Raw genomic sequence first — 21,024 nt, 5'->3', positions numbered from 1 at the left:
TTTCCTCCAAAAATGGTCCTTAGAATGTTAAAGGTTATAGGTAGAACCCTTTGCCTTACAAAGAATCCTTGTCTTCCAAAAAGGGATCTTCAGATCAAAACGGTTCTTGGTAGAACCCTATCCCTCCGCAAATAACCCTTTTCTTTGTAAGGTCCTCTGTGGTCCTCTGTAGCTCAATTGGTAGAGCATGGCGCTTGTAACGCCAGGGTAGTGGGTTCGATCCCCGGGACCACCCATACGTAAATATGTATGCACACATGACTGTAAGTCGCTTTGGATAAAAGCGTCTGCTAAATGGCATGTTATATTATATTTTGGAACCCTTTTTTCTAAGAGTGTAGTGTTTGTACAAGAGTCAATAAGACAGGTGATGTTACATTTCTCTAGTGGGGTCTATAAAATACAAATAAATAACAGTATCATATTATATAATAAATAATTTCCTCAAATTCAGCAGATGCTTCAATATTTGAAACATGGCCTCCACTTCACGTGTATCAATTTGAACCTATGGTTCTGCAGCACAGTTCATGATAACGTAGTCCATTTTAAACAGACAGACAAACATTCTGTGTGGGGTATAAACTTGAACCTTGGGGTAAAGAGTCCATTCCAGTCACTGTACATGTTAAGCACATGCTAAGTTGTATTTACTGTAATCACTTCTGAACCACCTGTGTGTATAATTTTAAATATTTCCTTGACTGATTTGTGTACACAACAGGGACACAAAACCAATGGTCAATGATCTATTTGCATTTCAAAGGTTCGTTTTACCTGATGCTATAGTACCCTTCACATCCAACAGTTGCCTACAGAACATGGAAGTACACAATGACAGTGGTGCTATACAGTGATTTTGATACCTGTGGTATAATTCCAGTGACCGTGGCAAAGGTTTTTGAATAATGTTAATAATTGCAAATTCCTCCAACTAACATGCATTTAGAATGCATCCCACATGTCAATATGGCTTCATACAATTTTGGCAAATAACAAAAAACAAAAGTAAATAGGTAGGTCGAACATTTAAGTCCTCATGTACTGTATCTTAGTTTCAGGGAGAACTATATTGAGAGGGGTCATCGAATGTATCTTCTGTTCTTGGATAAGGGAACTGGTGTGGCAGTGCAGGTGAATCGCAAAGGTCAAAGGTGAACAAATCCTGTGAGGAGCACACAACTAAAGCAAGTGCACACAGTGAAAATAAATAAAAGGGAATGCCGAACTCCCTGTTTGGTTAACGTCGTCATCAAATTCCACTGACAATGGCTACAGTACGAAGAAGGGTAAAAAGGCAGTTACGCTGCGGAGGCAGTGGAGTATTGGCTCCCAGTGAAACCAGTGTGGCTGTCATACAACTAGTGTTCATTCCACCGGTGCCCCAAAACCAACCTACTGGAGTACTTGGGGTTGTTGTCATTGCACTTACGCCCGGAACCTGTAGAGAGCTTGACCGTTAAAAGGAAGGGGAAGAACCCATGTCCAGGGTTTGTGTGGGGACAAGTGTTTATGAATTATTGGTCTGTGTTTAAAAGGTGCAATGTCCATGGCACATACTTGAGGATTCCTGACACGCTCAGCAACAGTAGGGCAGTAGCGCTACTGACGTCTTTGAGAGAAAAAACAATGTTGTAGCAGGAAAAACAGAAACAAATTATAACAGTGGGGTTATTCCTTTACAGCATTTTTTGATCAAAGTACAGCAGAATTTGAATATATAATATATGTATATACAGTATATATACATAAGGTATCTCTGTTGGACGAAAATCCTACCATCATCTGAATGTTTTCATGACACAGCTACCCAGACATAATAAGAAGCTTGCTCGTGATTGGTAGGCGTTGGAAGATGGAGAGAGCCTATTGGGCCGTCTACACAAGCATGTGAATCTCATTATACTCGTCCCGACCATCCTCGTCAAAGTTGGGGGAGTCCTCGTTTTCCCCGTCGAGCTGTGGAGAGCGAGAGATGTTGGGATATCATCAGCATCTTGATTCATTTGATTAGTGTCTTGATGCTTTGGCCAATATAGTGAAACAATAATATAATAATAATAATATATGCCATTTAGCAGACATTTTTATCCAAAGTGACTTACAGTCATGCGTGCATACATTTTACATGTGGCTGGTCCCAGGAATCTAACCCACAATTCTGTCATTGTCAAAGTCTGTTCTCCAGGACCCCTGCATCCTGTTTATGTTGTTGTTTTCATTTAGATCATGTAGTTTGGAGCCTTGACTTCGACGAGATAAATATTTTAAAATTGTATTGTTAACTGAATTAAAGTACTGTGTAATATAGCATGCACCTTTCACAAATAAACACAAATTCCCTGCGAATACAGGACATCCGTGCTACTACTTGTAACGTGTGACCCAATGTTGCCTGGACCAGATGATTGTGCCAGAATTCAGAGAATTTCAGGAATGTCCACCTACCGCCTGGAGCTCACGCTCCTCAAAGATCCGGGAGAGGATGAGACGGCGGAGCGGCACGGTCATGATGAGGATGAAGGGGAAGGCGAGCGAGGCCACCGTCGACTTGACCACCCACAGTAGCACAATGCAGGCCACCTGGATGATGGTGAACATGTTCATACGCCACGTCTTAACCTGCGGCCCACGCACACACAAAAATGGGGGGTTATACATGCTTATGACAAGTCTTACAATGCATCATACCTGCAGGCTTTAAGTACAGCGTTACCCACAATTGAAATGAATTGAATTCCTATTTTATTTAAATTAATTTGTTTAGGAATAATGTTCTGGGCAGGACAATTAACACATACTGTTCATAGAGACGAGATAGACAGACACTGAGTGTACAAAACATTAAGAACACCTTAATCGGGGCATGGACTCTACAAGGTGTCGAAAGCGTGTTGACTACAATGCTTCCCACAATTGTGTCAATTTGGCTGGATGTCCTTTGTGTGGTGGACCATTCTTGATACACATGGGAAACTGTTGAGCGTGAAAAACCCAGCAGCGTCGCAGTTCTTGACACACTCAAACCGGTGCACCTGGCACCTACTACCATACTCTGTTCAAAGGCACTTAAATCTTTTGTCTTGCCCATTCACCCTCTGAATGGCACACATACACAATCCATGTCTCAATTGTCTCAAGGCTTAAAAATCCTTCTTTAACCTGTCCCCTCCCCTTCATCTACACTGATTGAAGTGTATTTAATCAAGGTGACATCAATAAGGGATCATAGCTTTCACCTGGATTTACCTGGTCAGTCTATGTCATGAAAAGAGCAGGTGTTCCTAATGTGTTTTGTAACTCAATGTAAATACATGTTATAGAACAGTCTTTGACTCTGGCATAATTCAGTCCCATCCTGTCACAGAGTTAGGAGTTGTTACCCTACCTATTGAATTTGTTATATAGAATTAGATGGATTGAGCTCCATCTAGTGGGTGGATCCCCTTCTGTCTTTTACTAACATTGACAGCCTGCACCTGACCAGACACGGATCAAATACTTACCTATCGCAAAACTGACATTAGATCAATGTCTAGGGTCAACTTCATCCTTTTATCATTTGATTGCAAATTAAGTCCACACAAACAATCCCACTTAAGTCCCACATCATGCACAAATAAACTCACAAACAAACAAACAAAACCAGGATACCAAACCAGACTTGGGCACAAATCTATAACAAAAACAGAGGTCGAGTAGACTCTCCTTCATATTCTGCTATTGGGCTCACCTTGGTCACGTATATGTGGTCGGGGTGGTGCTTGGCGGGCGTGAACATGAGTGTGATGCGCTCGTAGAGCTGGATGCCGGTGATCGACGTGACGCCCATGTAGAGGAAGATCCCGAACAGCACGGCCAGTGGGATGTTACGGAGCACGTCCGTCATCACGATAGACATGCCTTGGGAAAACACAAGTCAAAGGTGAAAGGTCAAATGTGTGAGATCCAGGTCGCATGGGGATCTGTAGAGTGGTTGAATTGAGATCAGCTGAGCCAGTTCATCTGTAATCTCGGTTAACCCGGAACTAAAATCATGCGGAATTTGGTTATATTTACATAGACTGTCCACGAGTGATTAGTTCAGGTGTAACACCAAACAAGAATGTAAATACAAGGTCTGTTAGTTTTAATCATAGAGAAAGCTATATACACAGATAAATTACACCTCTGGTATCAGAATATAGTCTCTATCAACTCATTAACTGTTTATTTTCCTATTTCTTAGTTTGCTGTCCATGTTACATTGCTGAGTCTCAACGGTACAGTACACCTTACAATATACCATATTCAAAGACGCCTCAGAATGGACCACTATCTACTGTGTTAAATGAGGCCTCTCCTCCTGGTTACACTAGTGACCATATCCCCCGTGCATCCCGCAAAGGCGGAGATGTTGCTAACATTTACGACAACAAATGTACAAAATAAAAAATAAAAATGACTGCGTTTTTGTCTTTTGAGCTTCTAGTCATGAAATCTATGCAGCCTACTCAATCACTTTTTAAAGCTACTGTTTACAGGACTCCTGGGCCGTATACAGTGTTCCTCACTGAGTTCCTTGAATTCCTATCGGTAGTCATGGCAGATAATATTCAAATTTTTGGTGACTTCAATATTCACATGGAAAAGTCCACAGACCCACTCCAAAAGGCTTTCGGAGCCATTATCGACTCAGTGGGTTTTGTCCAACATGTCTCCGGACCTACGCATTGCAACAGTCATACCCTGGATCTAGGTTTGTCCCGTGGAATAAATATTGTGGATCTAAATGTTTTTTGCTCATAATCCTGGACTATCGGACCACTATCTTATTACGTTTGCACTCACAACAAATAATCTGATCAGACCCCAACCAAGGATTATCAAAAGATGAGCTATAACTTCTCGGACAACCCAAGATTAATCTTGATGGTTGTACAGTCTTAAACTGTGAAGGACCTCAGTGTTACTCTGGACCCTGAACTCTCTTTTGACGAACATATCAAGAATATTTAAAGGGCAGCTTTTTTCCATCTTCGTAACATTGCAAATATCAGAAACCTTTTGTCCAAAAATGATGCAGAAAAGCGAATCCATGCTTTAGACACTTCTAGATTAGACTACTGCAATGTTCTACTGTCTGGCTACCCAGATAAAGCACTAAATAAACTTCAGTTAGTGTTACATACAGCTGCTAGAATCTTGACTAGAACCCAAAAATGTGATCATATTACTCCGCTGCTAACTTCTCTACACTGGCCTCCTATTAAGGCTAGGGCTGATTTCAAGGTTTTATGCTAACCGACAAAGTATTACATGGATTTGCTCCTACCTATCTCTCTGATTTGGTCCTGCCGTACATACCTACACATATGCTATGGTCACAAAACGCAGGCCTCCTAATTGTCCCTAGAATGTCTAAGCAAACAGCTGGAGGCAGGGCTTTCTCCTATAGAGCTACATTTTTATTGAATGGTCTGCCTATCCATGTGAGAGACGCAGACTCGGTCTCGACCTTTAAGTCTTTACTGAAGACTCATCTCTTCAGTAGGTCCTATGATTGAGTGTAGTCTGACCCAGGTGTGTGAAGGTGAACGGCAATGCACTGGAGTGACGAACCGCCCTTGCTGTCTCTGCCTGGCCGGCTCCTCTCTCTCCACTGGGATTCTCTGCCTCTGACCCTACTACGGGGGCTGAGTCACTGGCTTACTAGTGCTCTTCCATGCCGTCCCTAGGAGGGGTGCGTCATGTCGTGCCAGGCTTTTTTCGCTATACTCGACTTGAGTGGGTTGAGTCACTGACGTGATCTTCCTGTCCGGTTTTGCATCCCCTCTGGCTTGTGCAGTGGAGGAGATCTTTGTGGGCTATCCTCAGCCTTGTCTCAGGGTAGTAAGTTGGAGGTCTATTGATATCCCTCAAGTGGTGTGGGGGCTGTGCTTTGGCTAAGTGGGTGAGGTTATATCCTGCCTGGTTGGCCCTGTAAGATGGTATCGTCGGACAGGGCCAGTGTCCCCCGACTCCCCCCGTCTCAGCCCAACTATCTATACTGCAATAGTCTATGTGCCGGGAGGCTAGGGTCAGTCTGTCCTACAGTTGAAGTCGGAAGTTTACATACACCTTAGCAAAAATACATTTAAACTCAGTTTTTCACAATTCTTGACATTTAATCCTAGTAAAAATTCCATGTTTTAGGTCAGTTAGGATCACCACTTTATTTTAAGAATGTGAAATATCAGAATAATAGTAGAGAATGATTTATTTCAGCTTTTATTTCTTTCATCACATTCCCAGTGGGTCAGAAGTTTACATACACTCAATTAGTATTTGGTAGCATTGCCTTTAAATTGTTTAACTTGAGAGAAACGTTTCGGGTAGCCTTCCACAAGCTTCCCACAATAAGATGGGTGAATTTTGGCCCATTCCTCCTGACAGAGCTGGTGTAACTGAGTCAGGTTTGTAGGCCTCCTTGCTCGCACACGCTTTTTCAGTTCTCCCACAAATGTTCTATAGGATTGAGGTCAAGGCTTTGTGATGGCCACTCCTTGACTTTGTTGTCCTTAAGCCATTTTGCCACAACTTTGGAAGTATGCTTGGGGTCATTGTCCATTTGGAAGACCCATTTGCGACCAAGCTTTAACTTCCTGACTGATGTCTTGAGATGTTGCTTCAATATATCCACATAATTTTCCTTCCTCATGATGCCATCTATTTTGTGAAGTGCACCAGTCCCTCCTGCAGCAAAGCACCCCCACAGCATGATGCTGCCACCCCCGTGCTTAACGTTTGGGATGGTGTTCTTCGGCTTGCAAGCCACCCCCTTTTTCCTCCAAACATAACAATGGTCATTATGGCCAAACTGTTCTATTTTTGTTTCATCAGACCAGAGGACATTTCTCCAAAAAGTACGATCTTTGTCCCCATGTGCAGTTGCAAACCGTAGTCTGGCTTTTTTATGGCGGTTTTGGAGCAGTGGCTTCTTCCTTGCTGAGCGGCCTTTCAGGTTATGTCGATATAGGACTCGTTTTACTGTGGATATAGATACTTTTGTACCTGTTTCCTCCAGCATCTTCACAAGGTCCTTTGCTGTTGTTCTGGGATTGATTTTCACTTTTCAAACCAAAGTACGTTCATCTCTAGGAGACAGAACGTGTCTCCTTCCTGAGCAGTATGACGGCTGCGTGGTCCCATGGTGTTTATACTTGCGTACTATTGTTTGTACAGATGAACGTGGCACCTTCAGGCGTTTGGAAATTGCTCCCAAGGATGAACCAGACTTGTGGAGGTCTACAATTATTTTTCTGAGGTCTTGGCTGATTTATTTTGATTTACCTATGATGTCAAGCAAAGAGGCACTGAGTTTGAAGGTAGGCCTTGAAATACATCCACAGGTACACCTCCAATTGACTCAGATGATGTCAATTAGACTATCAGAAGCTTCTATAGCCATGACATCATTTTCTGGAATTTTCCAAGCTGTTTAAAGGCACAGTCAACTTAGTGTATATAAACTTCTGACCCACTGGAATTGTGATATAGTGAATTATAAGTGAAATAATCTGTCTGTAAACAATTGTTGGAAAGATTACTTGTGTCATGCACAAAGTAGATGTCCTAACCGACTTGCCAAAACTATAGTTTGTTAACAAGACATTTGTATAGTGGTTGAAAAACAAGTTTTAATGACTCCAATCTAAGTGTATGTAAACTTCCGACTTCAACTGTATCTGGTGAAATTCTCCTGTCTTATCTGCTGTCCTTTGTTAAGTATGCTCTCTCTAATTCTCTCTCTCTCTCGCTCTCTTTCTGTCTCTCTGTCAGAGGACCTGAACCCTAGGACCATGCCTCAGGACTACCTGGCATGATGCCTCCTGGCTGTCCCCAGTCCACCTGGTCGTGCTGCTGATCCAGTTTTTGCTGTTTTTCCTGTGGCTATGGAACCCTGACCTGTTCACTAGACGTGCCAACTTGTCCCGGACCTGCTATTTTCGACCCTCTCTCTCTCTCTCCCTCCCTCCCTCTCCCCTCTCTCTCTCTACCGCACCTGCTGTCTCGACCTCTGAATGCTCGGCTATGAAAAGCCAACTGACATTTACTCCTGAGGTGCTGACCTGTTGCACCCTCTACAACCACTGTGATTATTATTTGACCCTGCTGGTCATCTATGAACGTTTGAACATCTTGAAGAACGATCTGGCCTTAATGGCCATGTACTCTTATAATCTCCACCCAGCACAGCCAGAAGAGGACTGGCCACCCCTCAGAGCGTGGTTCCGCTCTAGGTTTCTTCCTAGGTTCCTGCCTTTCTAGGGAGTTTTTCATAGCCACCGTGCTTCTACAACTGCATTGCTTGCTGTTTGGGGTTTTAGGCTGGGTTTCTGTATATGCACGTTGCGACATCATCTGCTGATGTACAAAGGGCTTTATTAATACATTTTAATTGATTTTGATCAATGACACCTTCCTTCACATCACACCAGGGCCTACATCCAATCCAACCCTTTCCAGAAAAACAGCATCCTCCTCACCCACGAGCACGGCGACTACCAGGCCCGTCACCCGCTGCTCCTTCACCTCCTGGATCATAGGCTTCTCGCCAGGCGCCGTGGCCTTGCTCATGACAGTAAGGGCGTTGACATGCGTGACGGAGCGCACAGTGGCGGCTGTGAGCCAGGGCAGGCCTAACAGAGGGCACATGGCGCCCAGCGTGACAATGAGCAGCAGGTCCAGGTGGAAGCCCGATCCCTTGACCAGGTGACGCTCCTTCTTGCTGACGATTAGTCTAGGATGGGGGGATGGGAGGAGAGTAGAGCGAGGGGGGGTAAGGAAGGGGTAAGGGAGGTGTAAATCACACACACACCTGTATACATATATTCACACATATATCCACATGCATGTTTACGCACACACATACATGTATAAACACATATGTGCAAAATCACACACACAAACGTGAGTATGTTCACACACACACAAGCAAACACACAGCTCATTTATGCGGCCCAGGTCACCACATGTAGAAAGAAGCACTATTTTCATGTTCTTATTTGTTGAGTATTGTTACACACAAAGTATCTGGTTCTGTGCCTGTGATATGAAGTCAGTAATGACTGTGTAATGTCTTTACTCTTCACGCTACTCCAATCTGATTGGTAAATGCCAGAGAAGGAACACATGTCCGTTGGTTAATCATTATAGCCTGCAGCCAATTGAGAGTTGATATTGTTGAACTTGCAGTACCTCCAACTCTGTTTATAGATTTGCTCCACAACACCATCCTACCTATAACTGGTTTCTCCATAGCAACCCCTACACTGATATCACCATGGTTACCCACCCAGCATGTATGTCCTCATCGCAACCTAATCTAATCTAACAAATGTGACTGGCATAACCATGGTAATTGACCCTCTCTTCACTTCTAAAGTGACACACGTTACCATAGCAACAGGCAGCACTTACGAGGTGATCTGTGTCTCCATGAAGATGAGGATGAAGACGAGGAGGGCGGGCACCACCGAAGCCCCCATCATCCACAAAGGGAAGGGCTTCTGGTCACCGAACGGACTGATGAACCAGCCCCGCTTGTCAGGAGATGTGACCGAGAAACCAGATGGTACATTCAGCTTCTGTAAAACCACAAGCAACAGAAACAAGACCAGTCAGGGCAAAGTTATAACGAGTAAGAACATGAGAGTTTGTAGTGAGTGACTTTGTTTAAATGTTAAATGTGTATGTTACGGGTATGTGAGTTTTTGTAGTTATCAGGGATGTAGTGGAGCTTTTAGATATACGGATAGATGTAGGAGTTGGCAATGGCAGTTATGGTTACCTGGGTATAGGTGTTGGGGATGGAGTAACTCAACAGTACAGAGAAGAGGATGGAGATGGGGATGCCAAAGTCTCCGATGATTCTTCTGGCCTGGGGGGATCACATGATAAAACAGAACACTCTTCAGATCATAGGGTCACTAGTATAGATTATACTGTATACAGTAGGTGTAAAATAGGAAGCCTATATTTATACTGCATTTTGTGATAACATTGTTATTGTTATTAGTAAGACAGAAACACATGGAACAAAACCTATACATTTGATTGAAATGAGCCCATAAAAAACAAATGATGGGTTTCTGAGAAATTGGCTGCCATAGGTTACCTTCCCGCCCAGGAAGCGACTATTGCGCAATTTCCTGAGGAAGAAGGCCACAAAGAAGGTGCCAAGCATAAGGACGAGAGACAGCAGGGCTGTGTTGGGTTGGTTTAGGACCGGGCCGCCGGGGTCTGTGGGGTTGATGAAGTCCATACCGGGCAGGCTGAGAGCAGGCGGGTAGCTTCTCATCAAAGGATGCTCCTGGAATACCTGGAAGAAGGAAAAAGGCCCAACCATTTCATTGTCAAATGGACTGATCCCATGTGACCGGCTTGGACTACCCATATTATATGCCAAATACCACATCTGATCTATTCTATTCTATTCTATTATTTTCTATTCTATTCTAAAGCACAACAAAGTTACAGCCTCTTAGACTGTCCTCATGTAAAACATTGTCCATTGGTTTTACCTTGATGAGCTTCGAGAAGGTCTCGTAGATGAAGATGAGCGAGATGAGGAAGGCGAAGATCTCCTGGGTGAAGGGTGAGATGTATTTGACCAAGAAGCTGCCCTCGGCCGCTACTATCAACAGCACTATGAAGACGAGCCAGAAGCCGATCCACACCCGGCCAGTCAAGTACTCAAAGCCCTGGGCCTGGCAGAACTGAGGGTGGAAGAGGGAGGGAGAGAGAGACGGAGAGATAGGGAAGAAGAGAGGGATGAAGGGAGGGAGGAAGGGAGAAAGGGAGGCAGAAAGGGAGTGAGAAAGGAAGAGTGAAATAGATGTTTAATAGGCTCAGAACAGGGGCAAATGGGTTTTCAAATGGGCTGTGCAACATGAACTAGCCTATTAGATACACATATCTAACCCTTTTAACGTTATCAAGACCACATTTAAAATGCTTTAAATTATCATGATTTTTGGATGGATTCTTATCTACCATCGCCCTGCTGTAAGTGTGTTTATTTTCAGGTACCTTGTAGAAGGCCTCCTCAAACACCAGCAGGGGACCTGAGAATCCGATGATGAGCAGGGGCTGTCCGGCCAGCAGCGAGAACAGCACCCCCAGGGTCGCTGTGGAGATGATGAGCTCAGACACTCCCATCATGCCCTCTGTTTTCTCTCCTGTTTAATTGGAAAGGTAGGAGGATATTGACTGAGCGGTAGTTTTTAAACTTCCTTTATGTCTCTTCTCATTCAGTAACAGCTACTTTCTAGTTAATGAGTACAGTATTGAATATTGTACAAGATTAATGAACTAATCAGTATCTAAAACCTACAGTGAGGTTCAAGGAAATGGGAAAAACAGCTAGCTATGTTGTCGCAAACATTTTTAGCAATGGGGTGTTCTATCAAGCTAGCTGGTTATTTAGTTAGCTAGCACTTTATGGAGTACACATTCTCTTAGGACAGCTAGCAAACATTTCATTGTTTGTTCTGAAAAGTCGTTGAATCACATTGAGGTAGAAGGAAAACAAATATGTGCCACCATGCTCTCTTACCCAGCAGTCCTCCGAAGGTGATGGTGGGCGAGAGGGCTGCGAAGTAGATGAAAATGACGGCGGCGATGCACTGTGAGTCTAAGGCGTCTTTGATGTCACTGGCGTAGCGTGGGTAGCGCCGCTTGATGTCATGGATGAGGCCTCCGAAGGGGATGCCCGACCGCTTCATGGGGTCCACCTCCTGGTCCTCCACTTCCTGCTCGTCCTGGCTCACCTCTGTAGTGCAGTGAAACAGACAGACAGACATACGGTTACACATACAGTATGCCTGGGTTTTTCAATCTACTCCTGGGGAACCCCAAAGGGCTGCAAACAAAATAAAGAAATAAATACAATTATGATCACCTTTGGTCTCCTGGCCTGTTCCGGGGTTGGCGTGGGTCAGGCCCTTCTTAATGTTCTCTCTCTCCTTCCTCTTGCGCAGCATCTGCTTCTGGAAGGAGGCTACCGTCTTTAGAAGGTCCTTGCCCTCCACATCCGACGGGGGGATAACGATGCTGCAGTCCAGGAACTCGTTGATGCCGTTCAGCAGGTCCTGCCGGTCGTCCGCGAAGTAGGCCACCTCATGGAAGTTCTGGGGAAGTTTTGAAGAGATGAGCAATAGTCTATAAGATCTCTAAAGGCTGATTTCACTGACCCAGATTAAGCCTAGTCCTGGATTTTTAGAAGCACTTTCAATTTTGTCCAGGACTTTTAATATGTGTCTGGGAAACCAGCCCTAAATGTTTGTACTATTTGTACCATTTACAACTGAGAAGAATTGTGGGAAAAGTTGTGTGATATGTTTTTTTTCAGGTGGGCTACCTTGTCGGACATGAGGGTGGAGAAGGAGCGTCCGATCTCATGATAGTCCATGTTGGACTGAGCGGGGCCGAGTAGGGTAAAGAGGAAACGGACCGGCACCGGCACCTCCAGGACCGACTCCAGCAGCACCGCCTCACTAAGCCTGATGAAGGCCATGGCCGGCTGCTCCAAGAAATCCACACACCCTGAGGAATGAAACACAGTTGAGGATCTTTGGAAACAATGCTAATGCTAATAGGTAAAGGGTAATAGGTGAGGGATAAGGAAGGCAAGCTAGGCTAACAATGCAAGGATTGGATGTATCCAATGGGTGTTTCCAGGGCAAGCCATTTTGCCTGAGAAATTGCACCACACATCTGCTATCACTGTCAGTGGAGAGGTGAGTTGTGCCAATTAGAAATGAAATCAATGCTAACAATTGGTACACACTGCCTTAGGGCTGACGTGAATGGACAGAGACAATATTTACACAGGCAAATGTAGCCCTGAAAAGAAATGTACAGTACATCCAAACGCATGCTTCACACACACATACAGTGGGGAGAAGAAGTATTTGATACACTGCCGATTTTGCAGGTTTTCCTACTTACAAAGCATGTAGAGGTCTGTGATTTTTATCATAGGTACACTTCAACTGTGAGAGACGGAATCTAAAACAAAAATCCAGAAAATCACATTGTATGATTTTTAAGTAATTAATTTGCATTTTATTGCATGACATAAGTATTTGATCACCTACCAACCAGTAAGAATTCCGGCTCTCACAGACCTGTTAGTTTTTCTTTAAGAAGCCCTCCTGTTCTCCACTCATTACCTGTATTAACTGCACCTGTTTGAACTCGTTACTTGTATAAAAGACACCTGTCCACACACTCAATCAAACAGACTCCAACCTCTCCACAACGGCCAAGACCAGAGAGCTGTGTAAGGACATCAGGGATAAAATTGTAGACCTGCACAAGGCTGGGATGGGCTACAGGACAATAGGCAAGCAGCTTGGTGAGAAGGCAAACACTGTTGGCGGAATTATTAGAAAATGGAAGAAGTTCAAGATGACGGTCAATCACCCTCGGTCTGGGGCTCCATGCAAGATCTCACCTCGTGGGGCATCAATGATCATGAGGAAGGTGAGGGATCAGCCCAGAGGTCCCCCTGCTCAAGCCAGCGCATGTCCAGGCCCGTCTGAAGTTTGCCAATGACCATCTGGATGATCCAGATGAGGAATGGGAGAAGGTCATGTGGTCTGATGAGATAAAAATAGAGCTTTTTGGTCTAAACTCCACTCGCCGTGTTTGGAGGAAGAAGAAGGATGAGTACAACCCCAAGAACACCATCCCAACCGTGAAGCATGGAGGTGGAAACATCATTCTTTGGGGATGCTTTTCTGCAAAGGGGACAGGACAACTGCACCGTATTGAGGGGAGAATGGATGGGTCCATGTATCGCGAGATCTTGGCCAACAACCTCCATCCCTCAGTAAGAGCATTGAAGATGGGTCGTGGCTGGGTCTTCCAGCATGACAACGACCCGAAACACACAGCCAGGGCAACTAAGAAGCATCTCAAGGTCCTGGAGTGGCCTAGCCAGTCTCCAGACCTGAACCCAATAGAAAATCTTTGGAGGGAGCTGAAAGTCCGTATTGCCCAGCGACAGCCCTGAAACCTGAAGGATCTGGAGAAGGTCTGTATGGAGGAGTGGGCCAAAATCCCTGCTGCAGTGTGTGCAAATCTGGTCAAGACCTACAGGAAACGTATGATCTCTGTAATTGCAAACAAAGGTTTCTGTACCAAATATTAAGTTCTGCTTTTGTGATGTATCAAATACTTATGTCATGCAATAAAATGTAAATTAATTACTTAAAAATCATAGAATGTGATTTTCTGGAAATCAACTTCACAGTTGAAGTGTACCTATGATAAAAATTACAGACCTCTACATGCTTTGTAAATAGGAAAACCTGCAAAATCGGCAGTGTATCAAATACTTGTTCTCCCCACTGTATATACTCCTTGGGCTTACCAACTAAGACCACGGTTGCTTCGGCGTCCTTGGGAATCTTGGCTAAGAGTTTTGTGTGTTTGGTAACCTGATGGTCATGAGCCGTCGGCAGGGGGGGATGATGTGATTTCTGAAGTCACAAACCAGAAAATCTTTAACAGGTGAAGCGTAAACGTAAGGATGTATTTCATGCTAAGCCTGTGTAAGGCCTGTGCTAACTAAAAGCTTTGCCAGACAGTCACAGAACATGCACAGGCTCTCTCCTTGGCATTAGTTTGTCCAAACCCTACATTTGTCAATTTTACAGACTGTTATGAACTTCAAACAGTCGAACAGTGTCTATCTGACATTCATCAGCAGACACAAATGTGACAAAAGTACAAAATGGTAAAATCACTTTAAAATATTTTTAATACGACTGGAGTTTTAGATTTTTATGAGCTGTTTTAAATTTGCCAACGTTTCAAGCCACTGGGAACATTAAAGTTTCACAGTTAATGCATCAAGAAGTTTTAACATAAGCTGACTAAGAACATAATTCATCTCATGTGGAGTGGCTAATGGGAGTTTTTTTTTTTTTTTACCGTGGCTGCATTACTGAACTAGCCGCATATCTCCGATTATTTAGTACACTCTAATATTCACTGAGTGTACAAAACATTAGGAACACCTTCCTAATATTGAGTTGCATACCCTTTTGCCCTCAGAACAGCCTCAATTCGTCAGGGCATGGACTCTATAAGATGTCGAAAGCATTCCACAGGGATGCTGGCCCATGTTGACTTCACAGTTGTGTCAAGTTGGCTGGATGTCCTTTGGGTGGTGCACCATGTTTTATACACACGGGAAACTGCTGAGTGTGAAAAACCCAGCAGCGTTGCAGCTCTTGACACACACAAACCGGTGCGCCTGGCACCTACTACCATACCCCGTTCAAAGGCACTTAAATATTTTGTCTTGCCCATTCACCCTCTGAATGGTACACATACACAATCCATGTCTCAGTTGTCTCAATCATTAAAAATCATTATTTAACCTGTCTCCTGTCCTTCATCTACACTGATTGAAGTGGATTTAACAAGTGACATCAAAAAGGGATTATAGCTTTCACCTGGATTCACCTGGTCAGTCTATATCACATACTCAGTGTATGTGAAATACAGTACTATACAATGGAGAAAAAATAGAATATGACATATAGCATTGCATTTCCATTTCAAGGTGGAATTTTAGCAATATATCCTCTGTGTCTCAGAACTTGTAATCATCTACTCAGACCATTCTTCTTTTGTTTTCAAAGGAAATGGACAAGGCCATTGAGCCAAGAAGAGGTGTATTATGTCCATCTGAACAAATATTCAGGCTTGTAACTAAGACACAAAGACGCAGACACATATCAAATGCTAATTGGATCCAAAAAGCTAACAGTTTCGGACCAATAGCTTAAAAGGCACAGTGCACTCAAAATATGAGATTTTCCTGTGTTTTATATATACTGTATTTCCACACTATGAGGTTGTAATAATACTGTGAAATTGTGAAAATTATGATATTATCCTTTTAGTGTTAGAGCTGAAAAGACCGCCTGAAATTTCAGCCTGTTTTGGTGGGATGGAGTTTTAGTCTGCCTGGTGAGGTTAAAAGACCAATAAGAGAGTTCCAAACCTCTCTGCCAATAACAGCTAGTTTTCAGTTTTCCACTCCCCACTCATACCACTCCCAGACAGTCCTATAATTTTTTTAACTTGAGAAATGGCCCTTTGCTAAGAAGATATTCTTGTTTCTTTTTTAACATGTTAATTGAATAACATGTTAATTGAAAACATTCACAGTAAGGTATTTAATAGTTACATTTACATTATTTAGCAGATGCTCTTATCCAGAAATGATTTGATATTGAGATAAAAACGGCTGCATTGGGCCTTTAAACATACATCTCCACTCCAGCCTATAGATGTGTACAAGACTAAACAAACAAGCAACACTTTGCCCACACCACTCATAAACAAGCTCACAAACACCTCTTTGTCGTGCTCTGGTGCTTTGTTGTCATGGTGGTGGTGGACCGCTGCAAGGTCTTCGGCCACAAGGGGCAGCGCTGTGTCGGGAATGTGGTTGTGGTTGCGGTGGAAGCTGCCTTGAAGGCTATTAGTAGAGTGGTTGCGATGGAAGAGGCCCTCCTTTTCGTCGTTGGGGTGGCTGGAAGCAGGAGATACAGAAGGTTGTATTACAGTAGGATGTTGCCATGCAATAAGACTGGAACTTCATGAAGGTTGCTATACAATATAAAGTGGTTGTTATGCACTGCGATGCTATAATTTATTGCGTCCATGCAAGAAGTGGATGATAGTTAATGCAGTCAGTATCAAAAGAAACAAATCCTCCATTTCCTCTACATAACGTCCTAAGACTCTTATTAAGGATAACTTATGAAGACTCTCATTAAGCATATGCTATAAAGACTCTTATTAGGGATATGTTATAAAGACTCTTATTAAGGATTTGTTATAAAGACTCTTATTAAGGATATGTCATAAAGACTATTATTAAGAATATGTTATAAAGACTCTTATTAAGGATATGTTATAAACTCTTTCAAGGAAATCAAAAATGGACTCAACCTATTCAAGTGGGTGACATACTGGGAGTTTTCCTTGTATTCCATGGAACACACTGGATTGTGTTGGGTGTACTCCTCTTAACAAGACACAGCAGTGTGTGTGTGTGTGTGTGTGTGTGCGTGCATGCTTGCGTGTGTGTGTGTGTGTGTGTGTGTGTGTGTGTGTGTGACCAGGCCCCTCACAGCACACAGACAGTTTGATCACACTCGTGCTCCGGTCCAGAGGTGACATAACCTCCATCATTAGGTCCGTTTGGTCTCGTTACCCGCCTCCCAAGTTGGACACAATAGTTCAACAAAACAAAAGAACAAGGTGTGCCACCACACCGAATTGTGCTCAAGCTGCGCCCAGAGAATCTTTAAATGGGACTGAGTAAGCGATGAGCTAAATTCTACAGCCACCTTGATGTATTTCTTTCCACATCATAAATTCCTATCTTGGACTGGCTCAGCCAATTAGACAGCTTTTTCCCATGGAAAGCAGCTGGTGACATGGTGGGAAATGTTGCCAAAAGGTTGCAACTGATGGGGAGTGTGCAACGAGGCCTGGTGGCGGAGTGTTGATGACTGTGTGTTGTGTGTGTGTGTGTGTGTGTGTGTGTGTGTGTGTGTGTGTGTGTGTGTGTGTGTGTGAGAGAGAGAGAGAGAGAGAGAGAGAGAGAGAGAGAGAGAGAGAGAGAGAGAGAGAGAGAGAGAGAGAGAGAGAGAGAGAGAGAGAGAGAAGAGAGAAGAGAGAGAGAGAGAGAGAGAGAGAGAGAGAGAGAGAGAGAGACATAGTTTAATATATTCAACCAAGTGTGTTTGTTTGTGTGTAAGTGCATGTGTGTGTGTGTGTATGCTGCACATACAGTGCATCTGTCTAAATGGTTGACAATGGTTCAATCTGGCCCAGAGTTTGCTCTATGGTTGGTGACAGACTGCCAGGTGACCTGTCACTGACCCCTGGTGTAACATGGCTTACAGGGAGGTTGGCACTTGGCGCCATAAGATACAGACTAGGCAGGTTCCATTTCTGGGATGAAACCACAACCCATGTTTTGACAACAATGTCTGGGCTAAATACAACCTAAAGTAAAATGACACCGCTGGTCCTGCTCACACTGCCCTACCCTATGCTTTGACTTCTTTCTCCCCTCTCTCTCCAGATGAAATCTTGTGACTTGTGACGGCCGGCTGCCCAACAACCTGCCTGATTGACCCTATCCCCTCTCTCTTCTCCAGAACATTTCCAGAGACCTTCTCCCTTACCTCACCTCGCTCATCAACTCATCCATGACCGCTGGCCATGTCCTTTCCGTCTTCAAGAGAGCGAGAGTTGCATCTCTGCATGTCTGGCAGACATATCAGTGTGGATATCGGATCACCACATCAAGCTGAACCTCGGCAAGACGGAGCTGCTCTTCCTCCCGGGGAAGGACTGCCCGCTCCATGATCTCGCCATCACGGTTGACAACTCCATTGTGTCCTCCTCCCAGAGGTGCAAAGTACCTTGGCGTGACCCTGGACAACACCCTGTCGTTCTCCGCTAACATCAAAGCGGTGACCCGATCCTGCAGGTTCATGCTCTACAACATTCGCAGAGTACGACCCTACCTTACACAGAAAGCGGCACAGGTCCTAATCCAGGCACTTGTCATCTCCTGTCTGGATTACTGCAACTCGCTGTTGGCTGGGCTCCCTGCCTGTGCCATTAAACCCCTACAACTTATCCAGAACGCTGCAGCCCGTCTGGTGTTCAACCTTCCCAAGTTCTCTCATGTCACCCCACTCCTCCGCACACTCCACTGGCTTCCAGTTGAGGCTCGCATCTACTACAAGACCATTGTGCTTGCCTACGGAGCTGTGAGGGGAACGGCACCTCCTTACCTTCAGTCTCTGATCAAACCCTACACCCAAACGAGGGCACTACGTTCATCCACCTCTGGCCTGCTAGCTCCCCTATCTCTACGGAAGCACAGTTCCCGCTCAGCCCAGTCAAAGCTATTCGCTGCTCTGGCACCCCAATGGTGGAACAAGCTCCCCCACGACGCCAGGACAGCGGAGTCACTGACCACCTTCCGGAGACACTTGAAACCCTACCGCTTTAAGGAATACCTGGAATAGTATAAAGTAATCCTTCTTCCCCCACCCCCCATTAAAAAAAAGAAGGTGGTTGTCCCACTGGCTATCATAAGTTGAATGCACCAATTTGTAAGTCGCTCTGGATAAGAGCGTCTGCTAAATGATGTAAATGTAAATGTAAGTATTTTTATGGGGTGTGGGGGAAGAAGGATTACTTTATACTATTCCAGGTATTCCTTAAAGAGGTAGGGTTTCAAGTGTCTCCGGAAGGTGGTCAGTGACTCCGCTGTCCTGGCGTCTTGGGGGAGCTTGTTCTGATCAGAGCCTGAAGGTAAGGAGGTGCCGTTCCCCTCACAGCTCCGTAGGCAAGCACAATGGTCTTGTAGTAGATGCGAGCCTCAACTGGAAGCCAGTGGAGTGTGCGGAGGAGTGGGGTGACATGAGAGAACTTGGGAAGGTTGAACACCAGACGGGCTGCAGCGTAGTAGCAACAGGTATAAAAGAACACACTAATATAACACAACAATCAATCAACTTCAGACACTGATCGCAATAGGCCTAGTATCCATTACTTCATCCCATCATCCAAAAGGCATACCATTAAGATAAAAATGGATGATTGCTTGAAGCAAACCCAGGAACACACCACAACATTAGTAAGAAAACCATGACTGATGAGTCTCTGCAAACCATTAATGTTCCACCACAGAGTACCTCGAGACACCATGCAAAGTTAATACTGTTAATGGCCAAACATGGTACCATTCTGTTCTCTTCTTTACTGGAGGGCTTGAGTCGGGAGCTGGGACCAAGCTGGGCCTAGGGACCAAGCTGGGCCTAGGAAAACTGAATCTGAGTACAGAGACAGATAGAAGGGAGAGTTCACACAAATTTGAAAGGTGTGTGTGCGTGTGTGTGTGTGTGCGTGCGTGAGTGAGTGTGCATGTGTTTATGCATGCGTATGTTGGAATGAGGCCTGTGTCCCAACTTAAGGCGACTTCCTGGGTTGTATTCAACTATGGCAAGCCACCACATTGAAGGCAACAAAATACAAATAGGAAAAGTCCTCCTTTATCCTTCATTCATATGCTCATGCTGCTCATCCCTCAGCCTTTATTTCAAATTGACTGCTGACATTCATCAAGTCTTTTCTCCCCATATATAAGTCTTGGTGAACTCTGTCATGTGCCGTCAATGCAGCAGCACTGTTAGGGCACATGTGCTGTGGTGGTAAAGAACACAAGGTGATGTACTGTAGATCAATAGATAGATAAACCAACAAAAGGGCTTACCAAGAAAAACTTCAAAAGGACTAATTGGAGACTGGATAGATAAACCAACGGAGGCTGGAGGGGAAGAGGGTGATTGGCGTTGGGGTGATACTCTTTAGTATTTTCATCTAGGACCGAAATGATTTAAATTGTTTGGATGATTTAAAACAGTGTGATCCTTTATTTAACCAGGGAAGTCACATTGAGATTGACCTGTCTCTGTCAAGTGAGATTTAAAAAAATGTTTTATCTGGGCTATGTAGGGTAATAATCAATGCTATTTACTATTGATCTCCCACTACTTATTCTATCATTTGGTTGTAGGTCCAACATCACTTACTGTAATCCCTATATGCATCCCAAATGGCACCTTACTCCTTAAATAGTGAACAACTTTTGACCAGAGCCACAGAGCCCTATGTGGATTACATAGGGCAGGGCTCTCCAACCCTGTTCCTGGAGAGCTACCCTCCTGTAGGTTTTCACTCCAACCCCAGTTGTAACTAACCTGATTTGTCTTATTAACCAGCAGATTATTACAGCAGATTATTAGAATCAGGTGACCTAGATTAGGATTGGAGGTGACCTAGACTAGGGTTGGAGCTACCGTCCTGAATTTATAGGACGGTAGCTCTCCAGGAACAGGGTTGGAGAGCCTTGCCATATGGAATATGCTGCCATTCGGGACACAG

General features: G+C 44.2%; 1 protein-coding gene across 1 annotated transcript in view; it reads right to left on the bottom strand.

Moving 5' to 3' along the window:
• Window positions 1-273: 273 nt before the first annotated feature.
• Window positions 274-21,024, bottom strand: part of LOC121554971 (anion exchange protein 3-like) — a 67,035-nt gene continuing 46,284 nt past the window's right edge. The window contains exons 8-21 of the mRNA XM_041868710.2: window positions 16,402-16,579; window positions 14,402-14,510; window positions 12,383-12,567; window positions 11,924-12,152; window positions 11,579-11,794; window positions 11,053-11,201; window positions 10,545-10,739; window positions 10,139-10,342; window positions 9,812-9,901; window positions 9,442-9,608; window positions 8,508-8,761; window positions 3,734-3,903; window positions 2,449-2,622; window positions 274-1,959 (exon numbers count right to left, since the gene is read on the bottom strand). Of these exons, the coding sequence (XP_041724644.2) occupies window positions 1,879-1,959; window positions 2,449-2,622; window positions 3,734-3,903; window positions 8,508-8,761; window positions 9,442-9,608; window positions 9,812-9,901; window positions 10,139-10,342; window positions 10,545-10,739; window positions 11,053-11,201; window positions 11,579-11,794; window positions 11,924-12,152; window positions 12,383-12,567; window positions 14,402-14,510; window positions 16,402-16,579 (2,401 nt within the window). The 3' untranslated portion in view covers window positions 274-1,878. The remainder of the gene's footprint in view (window positions 1,960-2,448; window positions 2,623-3,733; window positions 3,904-8,507; window positions 8,762-9,441; window positions 9,609-9,811; window positions 9,902-10,138; window positions 10,343-10,544; window positions 10,740-11,052; window positions 11,202-11,578; window positions 11,795-11,923; window positions 12,153-12,382; window positions 12,568-14,401; window positions 14,511-16,401; window positions 16,580-21,024) is intronic.

Source organism: Coregonus clupeaformis, chromosome 4, assembly GCF_020615455.1.
Source record: "Coregonus clupeaformis isolate EN_2021a chromosome 4, ASM2061545v1, whole genome shotgun sequence".
Classification (NCBI taxonomy): Eukaryota; Metazoa; Chordata; class Actinopteri; order Salmoniformes; family Salmonidae; genus Coregonus; species Coregonus clupeaformis.
Note: the sequence above shows the minus strand (reverse complement) of the source record. Positions and strands in the feature narration are given on the sequence as shown.